We start from the raw sequence: 26,360 nt of genomic DNA, 5'->3' as shown, positions 1-26,360 counted from the left end.
TCTGTACCTGTTCCTTTGCTGACTACAGAAGAATAGCCACTTCACTCATCATCATGTGTATTCATATTTCCACTCTTATACCCACGACTCCATTACGAAGAACATCTTCACTCGACATATTCTGTCCTTACACAGCGTGAATTTCAGTATGAATGTCCTATGCCTTTGACATTTTTTGCCCAACAAAGCCGTATTATTGAACAGAGTCCAGATTTGGACGGATTTTCTATCTGAGCTGCTACTATAGGCGAACGAGTTGCTATTTTAGCTCTAAGGTTTCCCACTGCGTAGGTCAGTGTGGTAATTTTTCTCTTCCCTCTGCTGCATGAAAACGAAAGTTACTTGCGGGTAGTCTTCGTATTGTGCCCGACTCTTGTATATCCAGTACAATCGGCGTGATTGTATCGTTTAACGATAAACTTCACTTCAGTCTAATTCTGACGTTAACTGTTTAATGACTAAATGTGTTCCGAGTGATTACTCGTTTTGAGTAGTTCATAAACAACAGAAGCCTGCATTTTTAAAATTTTGTCAGGTGATTCCTCTAAAATAATAAATTTGTGATGCTGATCCTGAAAATTACTTTCATTTTGTTCTATCAAGTCGAGATTTTTCACAAAATAAGATCTCATATTAAAGCACAATTATTAAAATAAAATTTTATTGAAGATCATATTTTATAATTACTGTTTAATTTTTTTGCATATGTTAAATATACTATAAACTTCTATGCGAGGTTATGAGTACTCTTTTGCATTTAATTTTCAGACTTCCTCCTCTCTTGATTTCCTCGCAGGACCTTCACCTCTAATGTCCCTCTTTTACATTCAACAATAACCGGCCACCACGGTTTAATTCAGTCTGCGGTGATAACTGTTTTACAGATCCTTAATGTCCTAATGGAAAAAAATCTGCTCGCCCTATAACGTCCCAGATTTCCAGATAATTAATATTTGAGTGTAGGAAGCACACTTTTACACTCACGTTACAACAGAATATCTTGAAATCTTCTTACTCGATTTGAATCACGTTGTTGTAACTTGGATCGTTTTTATTCCGTAGAGGGTTTCCAGTAGGTGTCCCAAAGATCGTCAATGCATTTTGTTCTCAAGATTAATTGTATTCTCGAATTAGTGAACACTCAACAATTTCTTAGTCTGAGGACCAAACAAACTCCAGCTTTCACGATTTCCTGGCCGATGTCGTAGAAAGGTACTTGTAGCGCATCCATCTTGTAAAACATCATCAACCTCAGTTAGATATGTGATAATGGAAGCAAAATCTTTTTTCTAGGCATTAAATGAGTCCAGTGGGGCTAAACCTTTACATTCCAGTGCCGTACCTTTCCCCGGTTGCCCCACTCACATAAAAAGCAGGGTATTTCTTGAGTCATCGCTCTCCTTGTCTCCACACTGGTTTGATGAGGCCCGCCACAAACCCTCTTCTATGCAAAACTATTCATCTCACTGTCAGAGTAGCACTTGCAACCTCGATCCTGAGTTGTTTACTGTATGTATTCCAATCTTTATCTTCCTCTGCAGCTTTTATCCTCTACAGCTCCCTATAGTATCGTGGAAGTCATTCCCTAATTTTTAACAGATGTCGTACCATCCTGTCCCTTCTTCTTGCCAGTGTTTTCCATTTGTTCCTTTCTTCGACGATTCTGCTAAGAACGTCTTCATTCCTTATATTATTAGTCCACCTAATTCTCAACATTCGTTCTTAATACTGTATCTCAAATGCTTAGATTTTCTTCTGTTGGGTTTTCCCGCAGTTCACATGTCAGTACCACAGAATGCTGAGCTCCAAACGTGAGGCTATGTTTGTTGCTAGTAGTCTTTTGGCCAGGAATGCCTTTTTTGCCAGTGATAGTCTCCTTTTAAGTCCTCCATGGTCCTTGCGCCATGGCTTATTTTGCTGCCTACGTAGCTGGGGTGGCCGAGCGGTTCTAGGCGCTTCAGTCTGGAACCGCGCGACCGCTACGGTAGTAGGTTCGAATCCTGCCTCGGGCATGGATGTGTGTGATGCCCCTAGCTTAGTTAGGTTTAAGTAGTTCTAAGTTCTAGGGGACTGATGACCTCAGAAGTTAAGTCCCATGGTGCTCAGAACCTTGTGAACCATTTGAACCATCTACTTCCTGGTCAGCAATTGTGATGTTAAGTTTTTCGCTGTTCTCATTAATTCTGCTACTTCTCTATATTTTTGTCTTTCTTAGATTTATTCTCAGATTATATTTTGTACGCATTAGGCTCTTCATTTCCATTCAGTATATCCTGTAATTCTTCTTCACGTTGACTGAGGATAGCTATGTCATCAGCTGACATAATCATTGGTATCCTTTCACCTTAAATCTTCCTTTTATTTCCGTTCAAATGGTTCAAATGGCTCTGAGCACTATGGGACTTAACATCTGTGGTCATCAGTCCCCTAGAACTTAGAACTACTTAAACTTAACTAACCTAAGGACATCACACACATCCATGCCCAAGGCAGGATTCGAACCTGCGACCGTAGCGGTCACGCTGTTCCAGACTGAAGCGCCTAAAACCGCACGGCCACACCGAACGGCTTTTATTTCCGTCATTGCTTAGTCTATGTGTAGACTGAACACTAAAGGGAAAGATTACATCCCTGTCTTCCATCCTCTTTAACCCGTGAGCTTCGTTCTTGGCCTTTCACTCTTAGTGTCTCGTCTTGGCTCCTGTATATGCTTCATATAACCTGTGTTTCCCTACCGCATGAGCCTATTTTTCTCAGAATTCGGACATCTTGCACCATTGTACATTGCTGAACGTTTTCTCCAGGTCAGCGAACGGTATTCTGGTGTTATTATTTTTCTGTAGTCTTGCTTCCATTATCAAACGCGACGTCAGAACTGCCTCTCCGGTTCCTTCACTTTTCCTAAACCCAAACTCATCGATATCTAACAGATCCCCAGTTTTCTCTTCCATTCTTCTATATGTCACTCTTTTCTGCAGCTTGGATTTATGAGCTGTTAAGCTGATTGTGCGATAATACTCGCACTTGGCGGCTCTTGCAGGCTTCAGAACTGTGAGGATGATGTTTTTCCGAAAGTCAGATAGCATACCGGATACTCATATATTCAGCACGCAAACGTGGATAGTCGTTTTGTTGCCACTGCCACTGCCACTGCCACTGATTTTAGAAATCCTGATGAAAAGTTGCCTGTCACTTCTGCCTTATTTTATCTTAAGTCTTCAAAAACTCTTTTCAATTATTTGCGGGCTATTAAAAGTTACTGATAAATCGACAACGGTCTAGCTCTTAAAGAATCTACGCAAGCATTTAAATGAATGAGACATTACTGTTCAAGTGCAATATGTTCGCTGATGCTCCCTGCCAGTAACTGGCTGATATGAACATTACTGCGTCGTTGAGGTCGCTTTTTAGGTGGAAAACAACTCTCGAATCTCCACCTCCTTAGCTGAATGGTCAGCAAGTCTTACTGCAACGCAGTGGGCCCGGGTTCGATTCCCGGGCGGGTTAGAGATTTTCTCCGGTCGGGGCTGGGTGTTGTGTTGCCCCCATCATTATTTCATCATCGACACGCAAGTCGCCCAATGTGGCGTCAACTGAACAGACCTACAACCTCTTCAGGTGGGAACTCCCGGCCATCAATGCCATCCGATCATTTCGTTCAGCTCTGGGAATGCTGGGTCTGTAGCAGTGCTGGTTGTTCGTTTCAGACGCTGACGCACATGCGGCTGCTGGTGAACATCCTGACCGGCATCATGCTGGGCGTGCTCTTCATCGAGGCCGGCGACGACGGCGCGCGCGTCCTGGACAACTACAACCTGCTGTTCGGCATCCTCATGCACCACATGATGACCACCATGATGCTCACCATCCTCACCTGTGAGTAACGCCTTCTGTACTCAAGTATTTAAACTACCTATAGGATTGTAGCAAAGTGACATCTTCGATAAACGCCGACATTTCGACATGTGGCACACACCGTCACTTTCAAGGCACTAATGAAATAAGAGGGCACTGCTCAGGGAATCTGAAAACGTCGGCATGCGGGCTACCCACAATACGACATAATCAGAAAGACAACAGAAACGCCGGCCGGTGTGGCCAAGCGTTTCTAGGCGCTACAGTCTGGCACCGCGCGACCGCTACGGTCGCAGGTTCGAATCCTGCCTCGGGCATGGGAGTGTGTGATGTCCTTAGGTTAGTTAGGTTTAAGTAGTTCTAGGTTCTAGGGGACTGTTGACCTCAAGTGTTAAGTCCCATAGTGCTCAGAGCCATTTGAACAGCAGAAACACCGTAAATGACTAGTGCCTCCATACAATCAAAAATGACCGATGTTAGATGTTATCCATAAAGAAAATTAACGACCAACGGGGGAGCTAGTGGCACTAGCTCTCTCCGCCTCGTGTTTGCCCAGGGAGTGAGCAGGATTGCAGCAGAAGTTAAGCGCAACACTCCATCTATATTTATAGTGTCACTTGCTAATCTGATCTCAACTGCTTCCTTTATAGCCCTTGGAAACGAGGAGGAACGAAATAACACACACTGAGGCGACAAAAAGTAATGAGATACCACCTAACATCGTGTCACACAGACGTTTTCCCAGTGGAGTGCAGCGACTCGACTTGGCATGAACCCAACAAGTCGTTGGAAGTCCCCTGCGAAATATTAAGCCATTCTGCCTCTATAGGTGTCCACAATTCCAAAAGTGTTGCTGGTGCAGAATTTTGTGCACGAACTAACGTCTCGATTATGTCGGGCGATATGGGTGCCAAATCTTTCTCTCGAATCGTCCAGAATGATCTTCAAATCAATCGCGAACAATTGTGGCCCAGTGGCGTTGCGTTCATTGTTTGCGAACATGAAATCCATGAATAGCTGCAAAAGGTCTTTCGTCGTACGTCCCACACTGATTTCTTTGGTTATTTCACACAGTGTTGTTTTGCTGTTAGCACTGACAACTTTATGAAAACGCCGCTGCTCTCGGTCACCAAGTGAAAGCCGTCGGCCACTTGGTTGTCTATGGTGAAAGGTTATGCCTGGAATTTGGTATTCCCGGCACATTCTTGACACTATGGATCTTGGAAAATTGAATTCCCTAACGATTTCCGAAATGGAATGTACCGTACACCTAGAACCTAGTACCATTCCGCGTTCAAAGTCTGTTAATTCCCGTCTTGCGCCCATTATCACTTCGGAAGCCTTTTAACGTGAATCACCCGAGTACAAATGGCAGCTCTGCGAATTCACTGCCCTTTTATACCTTGTGTACGCGATACTACCGCCATCTGTATACGTGCATATCGCTATTCCATGACTTGCCGCATCACTCTAAATGAAATTACAATTAAATCAATACCATTAGCTGCTGACAGGCGTTGAAATACAACGGGGACATTTTTGGGGCACAACATACGACCAGTTTAGAGGCAGAAGTGATGACACTTTCTGCAGGACCTGAGCATCATTTTGCAGGACAATGCTCAAGCACGTATAGTGATTTGTTTGACTGATGGGGCTGTTACGTGTTATACCACCTACTGCACTCCCCTGACTTAAGCTCTCGTGAGTTCAACTCGATTTCTAAACTGAAGGAAACACTTCACGGCATTCGCTTCAGAACTGTTACAAATTCGTCGGGCAACAGACCGCGCAGCTCGAACTGTCAACACAACTGGCACTGCTAAGAGTATCCTACGACTTCCACATCGCTGGCAACGGGTTATACACAATGATGGTGACTACTTTGAAGGTCAGTAAAACATTGAAACTAGTATCTAGTTTGTACGAGCTATAAATAAATAGTTGCCACTATTAAATATCCAACCCTCGTATACGTGTAAAATATCTTAGACACCTGTGACGCTTGCGTACGCGGGAAAAGCCATGGGTAGAATCAAAGCCCCTGGATCGATATCAGCCAAGTTTGATACACACATTAGGCGGACAGAGGAAGAAAAGAGGAGTTGGACAGAGAGGGGAGGGAGGAGGAGATGACTTAATAGCAGACTGGAATATGAGTACGTGGGCAACGTCGGGTACTCAGGTAGTTAATGATAAATCTCTTTTGATGGTGGAACACGTGAATTAAGTCAGGATTTTCAAACTACCAGACATTGTTATTGTGGCTGGGGTAAACGATCCATCTGTAACATTTGTGTCACGTAACAAAAGTGTTCTTTTTTATTTCCTCTAATAACTCTACAACCTGTATACCTCAATAATATGCAACTCTTTATATACACACTATTAAAATAAGTCTGAAGAGAGGTGTATGCTGCATAGTAGTAGCGAAGAAATGCCTTTCGATCGTATCATATCTATTACATTTGTAAACATGACGACTTCCTAAGCTGTATCTAACTTTGATGTTTCTCTTTCAGTTCCAATGGAAATGAATATTCTGAAGAAAGAACATTTCAATCGATGGTACTCACTCAAGTCGTATTACGTGTCCACAACCATCGTCGATATTCCTGTCGCAGTAAGTACATAAGCAGTCAAAGCAATGATTGATAATACGCTTGTCAAAGCGCTATTCATTCTATTACTGTTCAGCTAGGGTTATTTTTGGATAAAATTCGTACATTATGCTGAAGTGTTCCCCTCGCGCTGTTTATTTACATGTCTTGTGAGGTTTGTATCATACTTTATATTTACATCATAGTCCGTAAAATAAAGTTGATTGATAATACGCTAACTTCTCTAACATTAAGCACAACTTTCATTTGCTGTACGGGATCTCACATCCCTGTCTTAATCATTACAGTCTATTTTTTGAGCGATAAAACCATTTTAAATATCCACTTTGGATGTAGGAGTGTTCATACAATATGACCTATATTTCGTCACGTATTTCACTTGTAGCCTGTGAAGAGCATATTAGTTAAGTGACTTATCACAAAATGTGTTCCTGTAATCAGTACGTGATGATGAGTAAGACTATATACGCGGATTTTCGTTGTGTGTGTGTGTGTGTGTGTGTGTGTGTGTGTGTGTGTGTGCGTGTGTGTTCGTGTGTATGTTCATTCACGCGTAGGTCTTAATAGTTTTTAATATGATGCACGTATCACTGACGCAATTGTAAGTAATACAAAAGTGACTGGTATTGCTATAACAGGCACTGGAAAATGGTCACAGGCAGAAACTGGCCAATAACTTAATGCAATACATGATGAGATAAGTACGTCTTGTATAAAGAATATGATAGTCCATTGTGGACATTTAAAATGGCTTTATTATTCACAAATTATATATATTCTGTGGACACATATGAAGTGACATTACAGACTAGATTTTCGATAAGTTGGAGGGTCCTTCACTTATCCTTGACCCCCGTGCTTTTGTCTTGCCTCTGCCTACCGTGTCCTCTCCAACGACTATTGTTTCCATCTTTACTTATCTTACCTTCTTCTTCCCGGAGGTACTCGAAGTATCCTTACATAAGCAGTCTAGTATCTTCTGCGTCAGTGAATTTCCACTTTATCTTTTCAACTTAATTTGCCGTGTAGCACGTCTTGTTGCGGTTGTCTTTTCCTTTAGTGTTTTTAGCGTATGTTTTGGAGGTGTTCCGGGTGCAAGTCGGTATATGGGTCCTAATCCTTCGTACAAGCATGATGTAGCCTAGTTGACAGCTCCTCGTGTCTCTTGGGCTTCTCTTGTTATGTTGTGAACTGTTAACATCTATAGCTAAGTACACACACCAAAAAAAGTTTTGCATCACCTCGGTTCCGGGAGTTCCGAAACCTGTACAGAAAATTGGAATAGAGATCAACATAAACATCATTTCCGCCCTTTTTATTGCTCATTAAAGCCACACATTGGTTGTTGTACCACCATACAGCGAGACCTTCAGAGGTGGTGGTCCAGATTGCTGTACACACCGGTACCTCTTATACCCAATAGCACGTCCTCTTGCATTGATGCATGCCTGTATTCGTCGTGGCATACTATCCACAAGTTCATCAAGGCGCTGTTGGTCCTGATTGTCCCACTCCTCAACGGCGATTCGGCGTAGATCCCTCAGAGTGGTTGGTGGGTCATGTCGTCCATAAACAGCCATTTTCAATCCATCCTAGACATTTTCGACAGGGTTCATGTCTCGAGAACATGCTGACCACTCTAGTCGAGCGATATCGGTATCCTGAAGGAAGTCATTCACAAGATGTGCACGATGGGGGAGCGAATTCGTCCATGAAGACGAATGTCTCGCCAATATGCCGCCGATATGATTGCACTATCGATCAGGGAATGGTATTCACGTATCGTATAGCTCTTACGGCTCGACGGTTCCTGACTGTCGGTAGCTGATGTCTGTCGGATCGTGTTTTAGCTGTGGATGTTCCTTCGCGTTTAAACTTCGCAATCACATCATCAACAGTCGATTTAGGCAGCTTTAGAAGGGATGAAATGTCCCTGATGGATTTGCCACTCACGTGACATCCAATGACTCGTCCAAGTGACCTATCTGCCGTTACTGCTTCTCCAGTACGCCCACCTACTTTTCTACTGGTGAGTCTGCATTTCGTGACATGTAGGGCTCGATTCCGCATTCCGTATGAGTGTCCGTATACTTTTGATGATAGAGTGTATTTATATGCGTGTTCCTCTTAGTTTGAGAAATATGAGTACAGAACTATCGTTTGAATTCCTGTTCCATAGACATGAAACATTTAATTTATGGAGTGCTTTGATAGATATAAGAAGTAAGAGAATGTCTGAATCCTGACTGGAGTCTTTCCACAGGTCCTGTGCTGTGCCATCTTCTCGGTGCTGGTATACCTCATGAGCTCGCAGCCGCTAGTGTGGGAGCGATTCGGGATGTTCTTCGCCATCAGCATGCTCGTCGTCTTCGTCGCGCAGAGCTTTGGTCTCATGATCGGCGCCGTCTTCAGCGTCGTGGTGAGTGTCAGCTGCCGGATGTCAGTGAGATACGTGACTTGTATGTGGCTGGATACATCACGCAAATGAAAAAGATCTGAAGAAACAGAGATTACTGCGCCATAGGCGTATATCAAAAAAGGAAGGTCTACAGGTAGAGAGCGATGCCGAATGAACAACATTTGGATGTTTAGAGAGGAATGCGTGCGAACGTCAACGGCTACCTTAGCAGAATGTTATCGAATGATCTCTCATAAACTCCAGAAAAATTCTGGTCATAGTACACTTAATACGCTGTCCAGCAACTTTAATGTGACCATCTGTCAAAATCCTCAATAACCATCTTCTGCAGAGCGAGAATTGCAGGTAGGGAGCCAATTCTGGAAGATACCAACAGGGATGTGGAGCCATGTCGACTCCAGTGCTATGACTAGCCGGGCTAGGTTTCACGTCTGAGGCCCCATAGCACGAAGAGCCTGACTGGGGGGGGTGGTCCCACAGATTCTTCATTGGGTTTACATATGGGGAGCCTGGTAGCCAGGGTAGTACGGTAAACGTATTCTGGTGCTCTTCGAGCAATGCACATACACTGCGAGCTGCAGATAGGTCCAATCGTGTAGGGGTGCACACGACTTCCATAGATAATGCATACTGGTGTCGGCCCATTGTGGCTTCCAGAATGACGAGATCACATACGGAATGCCCTCTAGGAAGGATCCTTCCGACAACTGTTGTAGGGTGTTTGGTTTTAGACTTTTCAAGCCCTATAGACCAACGACCATCTGTCTGATGGAGCGTAATACGTGATTCACCTGAAAAGGTCACCCTTCCCCATTCAGTCGATGTTGAGTTGCGGTACTGGCGAACAAATTTCCAGCCTTCATTGCCGATGAGCAGTAGTCATCATCGGTACATCAACCAGACGCCTGCTGTGAAGGCCCACAAGCAGTAAAGTTCGCTATGCCTTTCGGTCGACAGATAAATCGTTCCGTTTCCGCGTTACGACACCGAACGCATTGTTTCCCGCTTCCTCCGACACGCTTCGTATAACCTCCACTGCTAGCGCTGCCACCTGTCGTCTGTGAGTGCTTACTGCACTACGACGCCGAACGTAGGGACCGATTACGTTAATGTGATTGGACCTTTTATAAAGACTGTTAATGGCACCCAAGTTAGTGTCCAGACACTTATGGATGGAAGAGAAACTGGAACTGAGTGTAGCCAAGCACTAGCAGAAATGCTTATCTCTGTTCTCAAATGTCCCTTTACAAAGGAAAATCCATGGGTATTGCCCCAATTTAATTGTCACGCTACTTCAATTATGTATCAGGGTTAGTGACGTTGAGAAACGGCTCAAATCCTTAAAACTGAACAATGCTCCAGGGCCTTGTCGAATCCCAGTTTGATTCTACATCGGATCGAATATTCCTGCAATGCGTCGAACAAAAAACTTTGCCAACTGATTGGAAAACAGCGAAGGTTACACCCACCTACAAGGTCAGTAGAAGGAATCCACAACACTACCATCTTTCACATCTGTAGTTGTTGAGTGTTAAAACATATTCTGGGTTCAAATGTAGTGAGGTATCAGTTTGATCTTCATCATGCCAGCCAGTACGTAATTCCGAAAACACCGAACTGGTGGAACTCAACCGACTACTGTTACGTGGCATCCTGAAAGCTACGGACCAAGACAGTCAGATTGATGCAGTATTTCTTGACTTCCAAAAAAAAGGGTATTTATGCTTATCATCGAAAGTTCGATCGTAAAGGATATCAAGCGAAATTTGTGACTAGATTAAGGATTTCTTGGTAGGAAGGACACAGCGTATTATCTTGTATCGAGAGTCATCTACCAATGTAGATGTAAACTTCAGGTGCGCCCCAGGGAAGTGTGTTGGGGCCTTGCTGTTCAAAGATCAAAATCTTTCCGTTCGAAGGTCATACAGTTCCGAATCGGTATGCCAATAAGGAAAAACCACAGTGAGCATTCAGGCAGTATCCATTGACGCAACAGGTTGAAGATAAGCGTTTGGTAAAACACCGTTTCCTGTTGTCTGCTACACATCTTCCTGTGACAGAAATCTTCGACCCTAAGCGGTCAGTGGGCACCGAAGCGGTGATAATCACATGCGGAGGGATCAGGGCTTATAGGATGGGTGCTCGAGTGTTCCCACTGGAGTTGGTGCAAATTCTGCGTTACGATATCTGCGATGCACGGACGTGTTTTGTTATCGTGAAGCTGCAGCATCCAGAACTTGAAGCACCATTCCACAATTGTGGTTTTCGACAGACATCCTGCTACACACTCATTCTTCATTCTCCGATGGATATCTACGGGTTGGTCCTGTTTGGAGGCATTTGGCAATAATGTCGCCCTAGTTCACATTTCCGTGCCGTAGTTCAGGTTCCCGTCTTTACAACATGAACGTCGGAAATATAAGAATGATACATTAATCCTTTGCCTACATGTCGATGATGATATACCTTCATCGGTGGTGGTAGTGATAGTGGTATGTATAGCCACCCAACAGCGACGTCATCAGCGCCCGCAATCAGCTTAAAGAATACAAGTGTTGTTACGGATTGTGAGAAGCATGCTACAAAATGTAAATTAAAAAAATAACCCACAGTCATCCTAGCACTCTCTCAATCACACTGCAACACAAAACAGCAAAATACGTATGCCTCAAGGGAGTGCATGAGTAAAATACACAGAATATAGCCACACAACGTGTAAAATAGCGGAGAAAGGAAATGAGCCTATTTGATCAATTGGAAAGTAAAATATGCAATAACCACACTAGAAACGTATTAAAACCTTCTATCTAAGACACTACTGACAAAATCATACATCACAAAGAATCTTAAAAGACCTAAAATAGAGGGCGGGTCAACTAGTAAATGGGTTGCATCCCTCGCGGCTTGGAATAAAATGCATCCACGTAAAATGTAGCATGTAGAAACCTGTACACCACAAGTACTGCATACCGGTGGATCTTCCAGCCGAAGGAGGAATCCATGGGTCAGAGGACAGTGCTCCCGGGGCAGAGGCCGGAAGGAGGAACGCCATGGCCGTACCATTGCTTTCACGAGCCTCAGTTTCTGTTCTTCAACCTTAACCATACCTCCTCTCACGGACGCAGAATGTTTTGTTTCAGTAGCGAGGTAACTGCATGGGCAGGGGCAGCACATTCAGAAATCATACACTGGTGTCCCAAATTAAAGCAACAAACGGAAATTTTGCAAGGGTGTATTCATTTTCCCACAAAAAAGTATAAACAGGTGATAGTAAAGCAACAACAACGTAAACAACTGAAATTTGCATAATGGTAGACGACAATGTTCTTCGTTTTTTCCAGCTTAACGGATTTGCACAGACATTCCGACAGCTGGTTAAAGTATGACCATTTCTGGCCTGACAGTGACGGAGCATGCTGTGAATGATATCATCAATCTCGTGTTCGTACAATAGCGCCCATTCTTCCTGGAGAGCTACTCGCAAATCTTGGAGAGTGGTTGGTGGATGCTGAAGTGATGCAACCTGTCTTCCTAGTGCACACCAGACAACCTCTACGGGATTCAAATCGGGAGAGGGAGCAGGCCACTCCATGAGTGCAATATCTTCCGTTTCAAAAATGGCTCTAAGCACTATGGGACTTAACATCTGAGGTCATCAGTCCCCTAGACTTAGAACGACTTAAACCCAACTAACCTAAGGACATCACACACATTCATGCCCGAGGCAGGATTCGAACCTGCGACCGGAGCAGCAGCGCTGTTCCGGACTGAAGTCTTCCAAGTAAACATCAACAGCTCTTGCTCTATGAAGTCGATCATTGTCGTCCAAGTCTAGACCCGCACCACCTCGCAACAACCACACATGAGGTCCTAAGATCTCCTCACGGTACCTGACAGCAGTTAAACCTTGCCGATTCACCCATACAATTTCATGAATAGGTGTTCATGTGGTCAACATAATTCCTGTCCACAGTATTAGGGATCCTCGTCGATATCGGTCTCTTTCCATAATGTTTGGCTTCCTCCAGACGCGAATGCGTCGAGTCTCACTCTCCAGGCCAAATCAGGACTCATCTCTGAAAAGAATTTTGGCTCTATGTTCGACCGCCCATATGGCATGTTGAAGAGTCCACTCTAGACGTTCCCTTCTGCGAAGACGCATCAGTGGTACACATACAGCAAGTCCCTAACAATAAAGGGCATTCTGCCGAAGCATTCTGGACAACATTTATCTCGATACAACAAATCCAGTGGCTGGTGCGAGGTCAGATGCCAGTTGCCGTCCAGTACTAATGAGGTATTCTCGTTCCCTTACATCCAAATAGCGCTCCTCTCTTTCTGATATCACATGTGGTCGGCCTCGCCCTGGTCTTTGGGATACTGTTTCGGTCTCTCTAAATTCTTGCCACATCAGAGAAACAACAGAACGATTCACATTAAGCCATCAGGCCTCATCGGTTTGCGACTGTCCTGCTTCCATTCTTTTTGGAACAACCACGCATAGGGTCTGGTAGGCGCCTTCTTTGTGCCATGCTGTACCGTCGATGGCTGTATACATAGCGATTGAGGATGTGGGACTACCCGGCAAACACCACCCTGTTTGATAGGGGCCCTGACGTCATCGTTGACGTTTTTGTCCATTAATCGGGATGCCATTTTCCGTGCATGTAACGATTGTACGGACATCTGTTGATAACTTGTATGATTCTACGGTGAATTAGAGACAAGACGGGGAAATAGTGGTTTGTCACTTTAATTTTGGACACCAGTATAGCTACTTCAATTCCCTGAATGACCTCGTGCCGCGGTCCCAGAGTACAATGACACTTCTTTTCCCTGCTGCTGTAAGTGGAAAAGGGTGTTGTAAATCAGATGAAGATACTTTTGAACTGGATACTGGTGATCGATAGCCTGAAGAAAGTTAGGGAGTCGGTGCAGATGAGGAATTTGGTAGCAGGAAGCCACTGCATCTTCTCCAGTGGCCTCAAGATCGCAAATAATCCAGCTTTATACACTCATACACTGTGAATGTATCATAAGCGAAGAGTGATGACACAGTCAGGAAATAACACAGCACAGCCTATGGAATTATCCAACTTTAGACCCATCAGTGTAAACGATAGAACAGTCATAGTGATCGGCTTAAATTCAGTAACACATCGATTTAAAATCCTTCTTCCACGCTGATCTAATATAATCCTGGGTCTGCGTATTAACCAGGGAAGCGAACGACTGCAACCTCGATGAAGCACAGAAATGTCATCTGCACCAAGAGCCACTAAGTCCTGCCGCAAGCGAATCATGAATGGTCCCGTTGCTCGTGTCCTATTTCTAAATAGTCGGTCCAGTGGAGAGCGTGCAACGGTATGGAATGCCAGTGGCTGTGGAGAGGAGAGTAGGCTGCACATACGGTGCGTCATGATGATCCATCCACGGATTACAGGTGGTGGCTCACCGCCCTCAGCTCATCGGAGTCATGCTACGTTGCTTCTATGCTGCAACAACACCCTCAAAGGGAAACTTTTTGATCGCACCTTATACACTGAAGGAAACAAAATCGCATCCCCAAGGAGTTCTGCGACATAAACGAGAGTTGATAGACGTGCTTCTACATCTGAAAAAAGACGACTATTCAAATTTCTCTCCAGCTTCATAAGAGTGGCAATAGTAATGCCACTATGAGAATGCAAATCAGGTTTGCATTAAATACAAGCTGTGACGATCATGAGCGTTAGTTACCTTTGAGATTGGACGTGGTGAATTTAGGTTACATGATAATACCTTTAAGGCGACAAAGACGCCATTATCAACACTTCGCTGAGTTTGAACGATGTCATGTAATAGGGCTATGAGGAGCTGGTTGTTCGTTCTGCGATATTGTAGAAGGACTTGACAGGAATGTAACAACTGTACACGATAGCTGGCAGCGGTGGACACGAAAATATGCAATCGCAAGAAAACCGGGCTGTGGGCGGCCAAGTGGTTCTACCGAGAGGGAAGACATGGTGTTCGGCGCTCGGCTCTGTCACATCGTACTGCATCTGCAGCAACTGTATGAGCAGCAGCTGGAGTCACAGTGAGACAACGAACTGCTGCAAATAGTTTACTTCAAGGACAGCATCTGTCGCATCGTACTGCACCTGCAGCAACTATATGGGCAGCAGCTGGTGTCACAGTGACACAACGAACTGCTGCAAATAGTTTACTTCAAGGACAGCATCTGTCGCATTGTACTGCATCTGCAGCAACTATATGAGCCGCAACTCGTGTCACAGTGAGACAACGAACTGCTGCAAATAGTTTACTTCAAGGACAGCATCTGTCGCATCGTACTGCATCTGCAGCAACTATATGAGCCGCAACTCGTGTCACAGTGAGACAACGAACTGCTGCAAATAGTTTACTTCAAGGACAGCATCTGTCACATCGTACTGCATCTGCAGCAACTATATGAGCAGCAGCTAGCATCACAGTGAGACAACGAACTGCTGCAAATAGTTTACTTCAAGGACAGCATCTGTCGCATTGTACTGCATCTGCAGCAACTATATGAGCCGCAACTCGTAACACAGTGAGACAACGAACTGCTGCAAATAGTTTACTTCAAGGACAGCATCTGTCACATCGTACTGCATCTGCAGCAACTATATGAGCAGCAGCTAGCATCACAGTGAGACAACGAACTGCTGCAAATAGTTTACTTCAAGGACAGCATCTGTCGCATTGCACTGCATCTGCAGCAACTATATGAGCCGCAACTCGTGTCACAGTGAGACAACGAACTGCTGCAAATAGTTTACTTCAAGGACAGCATCTGTCGCATCGCACTGCATCTGCAGCAACTATATGAGCAGCAGCTAGCATCACAGTGAGACAACAAACTGCTGCAAACAGTTTACTTCAAGGACAGCATCTGTCACATCATACTGCACCTGCAGCAACTATATGAGCAGCAACTGGTGTCACAGTGAGACAACGAACTGCTGCAAATAGTTTACTTCAAGGACAGCATTTGTCGCATCATACTGCATCTGCAGCAACTATATGAGCAGCAGCTAGCATCACAGTAAGACAACAAACTGCTGCAAATAGTTTACTTCAAGGACAGCATCTGTCACATCATACTGTGTCTGCAGCAACTATATGAGCAGCAGCTAGCATCACAGTGAGACAACAAACTGCTGCAAACAGTTTACTTCAAGGACAGCATCTGTCACATCATACTGCACCTGCAGCAACTATATGAGCAGCAGCTGGCGTCACAGTGACACAACGAACTGCTGCATATAGTTTACTTCAAGGAGAGCTCCGAGCTAGATGCCCTGTGCATTTTACTGATCCCAAACCACCGCCGTTTGCGACTTCAGTAGTGTCCAGCGAGAGCTCATTCGAGGGCAGTTGTGTTTTCTGATGAAAGCTGGTTCTGCCTCGGTGCCATTGATAGTCGTGTATTGGTTAGGAGGATGCCAGATGAGACCCCGCACGCAACCTGTCTGAGTGCTAGACGAACTGGATCTGAACCTGGTGTTAAGGTTTGCCATGCGATTTCGATTGACAGCAGGCGCACTGTCATGGTTATCACACGCACCCTGACTGCAAAACTGTACTTCAGTCTGGAAATTCGACTTGTACTGCCTTTCATGAACAGCCTTCCAGAAGGTGTTTTCCAACATGATAACGTTCGTCTACATACCGCTGTTGTAACCCAACATGTTCTACAGCTTGTCGACATGTTACCCTGATCTTCAACTAAATAAATAGGTATTACAATTACGAACAGCTTAAATTAGGAGGAACACACAGAAAATGTTGTGAGGAAGGCTAACCAAAGGCTGCGTTTTATTGGCAGGACACTTAGAAAATGTAGTAGACCTACTAAGGAGACTGCCTACACTACGCTTTTAGAATACTGCTGCACGGTGTGGGATCCTTACCAGGTGGGACTGACGGAGTACATCGAAAAAATTCAAGGAATGGCAGCACGTTTTGTATTATCTCGAACTATGGGAGAGAGTGTCACAGAAATGATACAGGATTTGGGCTGGAAATCATTAAAAGAAAGACGTTTTTCGTTGCGACGGAATCTTCTCACGTAATTCCAATCACCAACTTTCTCCTCCGAATGCGAAAATATTTTGTTGACACCGATCTACATAGGGCGGAACGATCACCACGATAAAATAAGGGAACTCAGAGTTCGTACGGAAAGATATAGGTGTTCATTCTTTCTGCGCGCTATACGAGATGAGAATAATAGACAACTGTGAGGGTGGTTCGATGAACCATCTGAAAGGGACATAAATATGAGTATCCATGTAGATTTAGATGTAGATCTCAATCACCGCATCTGTCTCCAATCGATCTCTCATCGGATGACAACTCCAGCACCTTCCACAAACAGCATTAACAGTCCCTATAATTGCCGACCAAGTGCAATAGACATGGAACTCTATCCCACAAACTGACATCCGATATCTGTACAACACAATACATGCACGTTTACATGCTTGTATTCAACATCCTGGTGGTTACAACGGTTATTAATGTATCAGCATCTCACATTTGAAATGAGTTATCTCGCACTTACATTAACCTGTAATCTTTCAATGTTAGTCACTTAAATATGTTACCTAGGTAAAAGCAATCTCAAAATTTCGTTACTCTACATTAATCAATTTTTGGTATTGCGATATTTTTCATCAGTGTATATTAACGACCATGTAGACGATATTAATACACTACTGCCCATTAAAATTGCTACAACAAGAAGAAATCAGATGATAAACGGGTATTCATTGGACAAATATATTATACAAGAGCTGACATGTGATTACATTTTCACGGAATTTGGGTGCATAGAACCTGAGAAATCAGAACCCAGAACAACCACCTGAGACCATAATAACGGCTTTGATACCCCTGGGCATTGACTCAAACAGAGCTTGAATAGCATGTACAGGTACAGCTGTCCATGCAACTTCAACACGATACCACAGTTTATCAAGAGTAGTGACTGGCGTATTGTGACGAGCCAGTTGCTCGGCCACCATTGACCAGACGTTTCCAATTGGTGAGAGATCTGGAGAATGTGCTGGCCACGGCAGCAATCGAACATTTTCTGTATCCAGAGATGCCCGTACAGGACCTGCAACATGCGGTCGTGCATTATCCTGCTGAAATGTAGGGTTTCGCAGGGATCGAATGAAGGGTAGAGCCACGGGTCGTATAACACATCTGAAATGTAACGTCCACTGTTCAAAGTGCCGTCAATCCGAACAAAAGGTGACCGAGACGTGTAACCAATGGCACCCCATACCATCAAGCCGGGTGATACCCCAGTATGGCGATGACGAATACACGCTTCTAATGTGCGTTCACCGCGATGTCGCCGAACACGCATGCGACCATCATGATAGTGTAAACAGAACCTGAATTCATCTGAAAAAAATGACGTTTTGCCATTCGTGCACCCAGGTTCGTCGTTGAGTACACCATCGCAGGCGCTCCTGTCTGTGATGCAGCGTCAAGGGTAACCGCTGCCATGGTCTCCGAGCTGACAGTCCCTGCTGCTGCAAACGCCGTCGAACTGTTCGCGCAGATGGTTGTTGTCTTGCAAACGTCCCCATCTGTTGACTCAGGGATCGAGACGTGGCTGCACGATCCGTTACAGTCATGCGGATAAGATGCCTGACATCTCGACTGCTAGTGATTCGAGGCCGTTGGGATCCAGCACGGCGTTCCGTATTACTCTCCTGAACTCACCGATTCCATATTCTGCTAGCAGTCATTGGATCTCTACCAACGCGAGCAGCAATGTCGCGATACGATAAACCGCAATCGCGATAGGTTACAATCCGACCTTTATAAAAGTCGGAAACGTGATGGTACGCATTTCTTCTCCTTAAACGAGGCATCACAACAACGTTTCACCAGGCAACGCCGGTCAGCTGCTGTTTGTGTATGAGAAATCCGGTTGGAAACTTTCCTCGTGTCAGCACGTTGTAGGTGTTACCACCGGCGCCAACCTTGTAAGAATGCTCTGAAAAGCTAATCATTTGCGTATCACAGCATCTTCTTCCTATCGCTTAAATTTCGAGTCTGTAGCACGTCATCTTCGTGGTGTAGCAATTTTAATTGTACTAACTTCAGACTTGCCACAGTTGACGCTGTTATCTGTAATAAAGTACTGTCAGAAATAAGGTTTTGGAGTTATTTCTCCTAGGTGCACTTATCAGCGTTTTCTGTTGCCAAAAAGTTACCCGCACTATGTAACGTTCCTCTTTACTACTGCAGAATGGCACGTTCCTGGGACCGACGCTGTCGGTGCCGATGATGATGTTCGCTGGCTTCGGTGTGACGTTGCGAGATCTGCCCCCATACCTGTACTGGGGCTCATATATCAGCTACCTGCGCTACGGGCTCGAGGGCTACGTGACTGCCATCTACGGCATGGACCGGCCCAAGCTGGACTGCTCCGTTTTCTACTGCCACTACCGCATCCCCAGCGTCTTCCTCGATACCATCGCCATGGGCCACACGCCGTTCTGGGTCGACGTCGTCGCACTCTGCGGGATCCTGCTGGCCCTCAGGGTCGCCGCGTACTTCCTGCTGCGCTGGAAGCTCTACGCCGTCCGGTGAAGAGAACTGCGCATGCGCCTCACGCCGCCAGCGACGCCGCGACACATTCGAAAACCAACCTCGGCCGCCTACGAAGCAACGCTGTTAACGGTCTTCGGCACCAACAAAGATGACACACGTTGCCTTAAAGCCAACAATGAATAACTACTGTTCAAGCGCGTTCGTGTTGCGACCCATCTGAGTCAAATTTAAACCCTTAAATTTCTTTAGCTGCTATACGTGAAACAATACCAAAAATGAAATCTTGCGTTTCGGACAATCTCACATAAGAAAACCTGTTTTCAAAAATGTGGCATAAGACTGTTATCACTTCGTCACCTCTTCAACAATGCGCATTGGATCTCTACACCACTATTTTGAACCATTTTATTTTGGTCTTCTACTATTTATTACATCCTTTTGTTCACATAAGATGCTCTTAGGAACTGAGGACTTCTCTAAATGAAAACGCAAAAATACTACAATTTTTTTTTTACTGAGATCAGTGATGCATAGTCAATTAACTTTCTCTCATAATCCATAAAATTAACTTTCTCTTGTAATTCATTAGTGTATGCTAGAGGAAGAATGTACAACTCGATATATTTTGTGTATGTCGAACAGCTACATGAATATCTACTCTGGTCAGATTTTAAATGTACCTGAGAATTCATCTGTATATTTGTGATGGAGCATCCATCAGAATAGACTGATAGAAAAGTTTAAATCACAATACTTCTCTGTTAAATAGCGTCAGTGAGTACTGAAGACAATAAAACGACGAGGTATGCGAGAACGTCCCTTTTCCTCTCTTGAAAGTAGTAAGAAACGTCAAGCAATGCGTTTCGAGATTAAAACTGATTAATGAGCGTATGTAGTTCGACATAATTGTCAAAATAAAATGATGTTAATCATTTACACACCCAAAATCAATGGAACTATGTTTAAGAGCATTACAAAAAATTCACTGCGTTTTGTTATTGCCGTTAGAAAAGCAAGAACACGAGAAACTCTTGCAACCACGATTTTCAGTTGTGTTCTAGGAATTACAGGAATAAACTACAATCACCAGCAAACATAACTCTATGAACACTTATTAACGGTTTTCATAGCAAACAGTTGGTGTAATTTGTTAAATGTGGAAACTTTACTGAAAACAGGCATTTCAGCATTCACACAACGTCACTTTAATGTGGCTGAGTTGTGCACAAAGTTGAATTCAAAAAGAGCCTGCCAAGACTACTTAAAGTTCAGTGAATCATGACAAATAATTTTGCTGCTCAGTTTGTGTAGTATGTCCTGTTAAGTTCTGTATTTTCAGTTTCCTCGACATTTATATGAAGATATTGTGAGACTGACTGCGGTACAAATCATTCCTGACGTTCTAAAATAAACAAGCTGTAAAATAGTGCGCAAACGCTCTTAAACAAAGAAGCCGGTTTACATGACATTATTTCATTAAAACTCTCATAGCATAGAAAATCTGATTTGAAATAATTTCCAAATTATTTAGGATTTTTCAATAAAAACATAAGATGGCTAGATGTCTTGTAAAGAATCAGATTTTACAATCTTGAAATCTTGTCGTTTGTAGTTTCCTCTTTACTTCGTTTTTGTTAAAATGAATTGTGTGATAATATTTTAAGTAATTTTTTATGTATTTAACACTGTGTAAATAGGATCCGGGCAGTTCTTTTATATCAAATAATAACATGAAAAAGTACTCTGTATAGTTATTTTTGCATAAAATAGTATCAAGCTACTAAGTAATTCCCTATTGCACATCCCCCATTCCCAACTCCTGACAATGTTACATTGTTCTGTACATGATAGGTCTGGCAGACTCGCAATCTGAGGAGTTTCCTTCCTCCATTGCTGCCATAATAATGAATATCATTCCTATATGTGTTTTTTTAGACTGATTCACTTTTATTTAACTGAAACCTATGCTGTTATGAACAGTACAAATAGTAATAGTTATTCATGTCTGTAATAAGTGTTTGTAGCTAACAGACATGACATGAATATGATAAGAACTATGGAATATTACTACTTCTGACTGAGATAAAGATGACATACATCTTTTGTTGTTTTAAATTCAAGAGGTATGTAACTGAAATAAAATTTTATATCACTATGTGGCTGCAAGAAATGTTTCTAAAAACATGTTTTCACAAGAAATTCAACTCGTTCTTTAGGTATTGGTGATGAGTATATTTTAACATACCGAACATATCCCATTATTCAGAAGAATTTCTTAAATATTTTCAGTATTGCATCACTATGATTAAGACTCGTACATTATTCCAAACATGAAACAGAAATACAAAGAAAAATCATCCAACCATTGGTACTAATAACAATAGCTGATATAATTAATTAAAAGGAAGATCATGTCAATGTTTTCTTTACTTACTCTTTGTACTCAATTGTCAACTTACAAAAAGTTATGATTAAGATTTCCACGAAATGAAGAACTGTGGCAGGCCTATGAGTAATAATATGTTACATTTATATCAGTAAATTTTACATGAGATTTTAATAAATATTCATACACCCATAGGCTATATATATAGCTACATCTCTTTCAAATATATATGCTACGTAAATAGATATATAAGATCTACTTATGTACCCATACCAAAAATGTCGGGTACTTCTTGACAGATTTACTTACAATTTTTAGATGACACTCTAATAAACAATCGGACTGTACAGGCTATATTATATACAAAAAATGGTTCAAATGGCTCTAAGCACTATGGGACTTAACATCTGAGGTCATTAGTCACCTAGACTTAGAACTACTTAAACATAACTAACCTAAGGACATCACACACATCCATGCCCGAGGAAGGATTCGAACCTGCTACCGTAACGGTCGTGCGCTTCCAGACTGAAGCGCCTAGAACCACTCGGTCACAGCGAACAGCCTGAAACTTTGGCTGGCTGGGAAGATGTGTTCATCAAGTGAGAAAGTGATAGTAGAAATAAAGGAGCGTTTTCAGAGTTTGACGGAACTTATTTCTCCAATTTGATGAAAAAGCTGGAGGGCCGCAAGACCAAATATAATTTCCTCGAAGGAGACTGTGTCGAGAAGGAAGGCGTGTTATTTATGAAACGAACATTTTTCTTAATTTTTTACCAGCCTTATCAAACCACCCTCATATATTAAAAAATACTTTTTCATCAAATTGGAGAAATAAGTTCCGTCAAACTCTGAAAATGCTCCTTTATTTCTACTATCACTTTCTCACTTGACGAACACATCTTCCCAGCCAGCCAAAGTTTCAGGTTACGGAATTGGAAGAATTCACTTTAGGCTAAATAAGATGAAAGAGGAACCCATTCAAACCCCAGTTCATGCACTTCCTCCATTGTTATGGCTGATGTATCGGCTGGTATAACATTCTGGCGAAAGAGAACTTTTTTCCTGTAAATCTTCGTATTTTTTAAGCCAACGCCAAGTTTCAAACGACCCAGCAATATGGAATAATAGAGCCCAGTTATGGTTCTGCCTTTTTCCAAGTAATCTATGAGGATTATTCCCTGGGAATGTCACCAAACAGTAGCCATCACATTGCTAGATGATAAAATGGTCTTTGCCTTCTTTGGCGCACTTTCACCAGCCTTCGCCCATTGTTATGAGTGCGTGTAATGAAGGATCCAAGTTTCATCAACAGTCAAAAATTGGCGCCAGAAGTCTTATGGCTTGCGATTGAACGTCACCAGACGCTGCGCTGAAATGTTGTGCCGGATGCGATTTAGTCGACGGTGAGCAGTCGTGCCACTTTCCTCGCACACAGCTTCTTCACAGCAAATTCTTCGTGCTCAGTAGAAATGCCTACAATGTAAGCAATATCACAAATTTTTATATGTCGATCTCTCATTACCATATCATGAACTTTTTGAATGGTTTCCCTTGTGGTGATCTCAAGTGGACGACCGGAGTGTGTTTCGTCTTTGGTGATTGTCCGACTGCGTTTAATTTCATTAATCCAAAAGTAATTGGTATTCAATGATGGTGGAGAGTCGGCGTGAACTTGATGCAATTCTATTTTGACCTGTGTGGCAGTCCAACTCTTCAAAGAAGAAAGCTTAATAACAGTACTAAACTCAGTTTATCCATTTCCTATTGCACGCCACATTTGTCTTTCCTAAGTTTCCAAAGGATCCTCGGACGTACGCAACGGTTCATTAAAGGACAGTTTATTGACGGTTGTGTTGTAACCTGCAGATATTTACTGAAGAACAAAAAAAATGGCTGGTAAACAGCAGAAGACCTGACATTTTGCAGAAAGACGTCGTATGTCTACCCATCAACGTGAACTTTTGGTCATTCCACTTCCAGTCAAATCACTGTTAAGTGGAACATAAGAAACTCGCATGGAATGCAGTACCTACATTATGTAACGTACCAAATAAGCCACCGCAACTGAAGCTCAAAGAAAAACCAAAGAGATGTGACAATAAAACGTCGAGGAAACCAGTTCCACATTAGCTGCTATATTTGATCCACAAACGGCAAGAATCTTAAACAAACTTGGTGTTGAAGCAAAGGTAATTACATATGCAAAAATATTTATTATGAGCAAAACAAGTGAAGTTTAAATGTCTGAATCATTAGACTTCATACAAAATTGTTACGTCTCAAGAAAAATACTTGTCTTAATGAGAAAAGACAACAACAGAAGTACACTGCTGGCCACCGAAATGCAACACCAAGAAAGACAAGAGGTAGCACAACAAAATATATTTTGTAGATAACATGTTGACCAAGTATCAAATGATTATGTTTACAGACGTCTGTGACATGTGGTTCCTGCCGGAATCAGTAGCCAGAGTAGCCGCCATTGTTGGAGATCACCGCTGCCACACGTCTCGGCATTGAGTCAAAGAGACGTTGGATGTGTTCCTGGGGTATAGCAGCCCAAGCAGCTTCCACACGTTGCCAAAGATCATCTGGTGTGGCAGCTGGGGATGTAATCTGGGTCACTCGTTGAGCAACCATGGACCATATGTTTTCTATCGGCGAAAGATCCGGAGAGCGAGCCGGCCAGGGAAGCAATTCAATCTGGTTATTGACGAAGAACCTTTGGACAATGCGTGCCACGTGTGGTCGCGCATTATCCTGTTGAAATATGGCTGTGGCCGAGCCCTGAAGGTAAGGAAGGACAACTGGCTCCAGCACCTCGGATATGTAGCGCCGGCTATTTAAAGTACCGGCAATGCGTACTAGAGGCGTGCGAGAGTAATATCCAATACCGCCCCATACCATAATACCCGGTGCAAGACCAGTGTAGCGGTGCATAATGCAGCTGTCCAGCATCCTCTCTCCACGGTGTCTCCACACTCGAATCCGAACATCGTGGTGCTGCAGACAGAAGCGTGCCTCGTCAGTAAAGACAACGTCATTCCATTCTGCCGTCCACATACGTCTGTCATCACACCATTGGCGACGGAGACGTCTGTGGTTCTGCGTCAATGGTAGACGAAGCAATGGACGTCTTGCGGACAGACCACTCTGCTGTAAACGGCGTCGAATGGTACGCGCAGACACTGGATGATGCGTTACAGACGCAATGTACTGTGCTATGGTTCGGGATGTCACTGAGCGATCCGTCACTGCCATGCGCACAATTTGCCTATCAGCACGTCCAGTGGTGCACCGAGGTGAATGCGATCGACCACGTCGGTCCGTCGTACCCTCCTGCATCCAACGGTCACATATCCCCATTACAGTTGTTTGGTTTCGTCCAACACGGCTAGCGATTTCTCTGTATGATAATCCACAATCTCGGTAAGCCACTATCCTTCCTCTGTCGAACTCGGATACTTGATCAAAAGATGTTCGCTGTTGTCTACGAGGCACAACTGATCGTCTTGTGAAACAACCACAAGGTAAACACACGTGCCGAACGTACACACGTCGAAATCGCCAAGCCTTAAATGGCGCTATGAGGTGGCGCCACAGGCGCGCGTGATGTGCGTCTGCGCTGAAATTCTAGTCAGTTGCATATCTCATCGCTGCAAACTCATGGTGTAAATTTCACTTGATTCGGATGCTTCCTTCAGGGTGTTGCATTTACGGTGGCCAGCATTGTATATCATTCTCAGGCATGAAATATGTAAGCTGCATTTATACGGATACTCAAAAGAAGTTCTTCACGAATAAGTTTTAGGTTTCTCACTAAATCTGCGAGATTTCACTGTTTTTACATTTATTCCACGGTCGTTCATGCCTCTAAATAATTTATTATTGCTCCGAACGCAAAAACATAGTAACTATTTTGTAATTTAAGTAGAAAAATAATTAAAAACAAACATTAATGTTACTGCTGACTTTCTCGCCGCAAGGGTGCTAATATCGTTCCATCTGCCAGACAATAACAATTTTCACAGTAGTATGTGTCGCAACTAAAAACATTAGGTTATGATCTTACTATGTATTTGCGTGGCGAATTAACAAGTAATTTTATCTACAAACGTAAGTTCTCTGCACGAAAATATGTCGCTGCTGTATTTTGCAATTACTTACAGTTATTTTCGAAGTATCCGTCCAGATTCGCACGCTCCTCTGTTGGAGGAATGCACAGAGAAACGCGATACATGTGTTTGAGAACCTCCACTCGCATGTTGCTCTTTTCACTTCAAAAAGCACGTTGTTTATGTTGCTGCTGTGTGTGTGTGTGTGTGTGTAGTTCTAGAAAGCCTGTATACAGAGAGTGACCAATGTTCTTTACACCACAGATAATATGCACAGGCGGCCGCCATTTGTTTGCCAGAATTTGCTCGGGAAATACTGCCTGTTGGCTATCACAAGACACCACAGCGGATACTCTAGCTTG

General features: G+C 43.4%; 1 protein-coding gene across 1 annotated transcript in view; it reads left to right on the top strand.

Annotated features, from left to right (window-relative positions):
- Window positions 1–21,235, top strand: part of LOC124619251 (ATP-binding cassette subfamily G member 4) — a 195,148-nt gene extending 173,913 nt beyond the window's left edge. Inside the window, exons 8-11 of the mRNA XM_047145510.1 lie at window positions 3,708–3,876; window positions 6,378–6,478; window positions 8,740–8,895; window positions 19,189–21,235. Of these exons, the coding sequence (XP_047001466.1) occupies window positions 3,708–3,876; window positions 6,378–6,478; window positions 8,740–8,895; window positions 19,189–19,533 (771 nt within the window). The 3' untranslated portion in view covers window positions 19,534–21,235. The remainder of the gene's footprint in view (window positions 1–3,707; window positions 3,877–6,377; window positions 6,479–8,739; window positions 8,896–19,188) is intronic.
- The last annotated feature ends 5,125 nt before the right edge of the window (window positions 21,236–26,360 follow it).

This window comes from Schistocerca americana, chromosome 6 (assembly GCF_021461395.2).
Source record: "Schistocerca americana isolate TAMUIC-IGC-003095 chromosome 6, iqSchAmer2.1, whole genome shotgun sequence".
Lineage (NCBI taxonomy): Eukaryota > Metazoa > Arthropoda > Insecta > Orthoptera > Acrididae > Schistocerca > Schistocerca americana.
The sequence above is the reverse complement of the archived record's forward strand: the minus strand, read 5'-3'. Positions and strand labels throughout refer to the sequence as shown.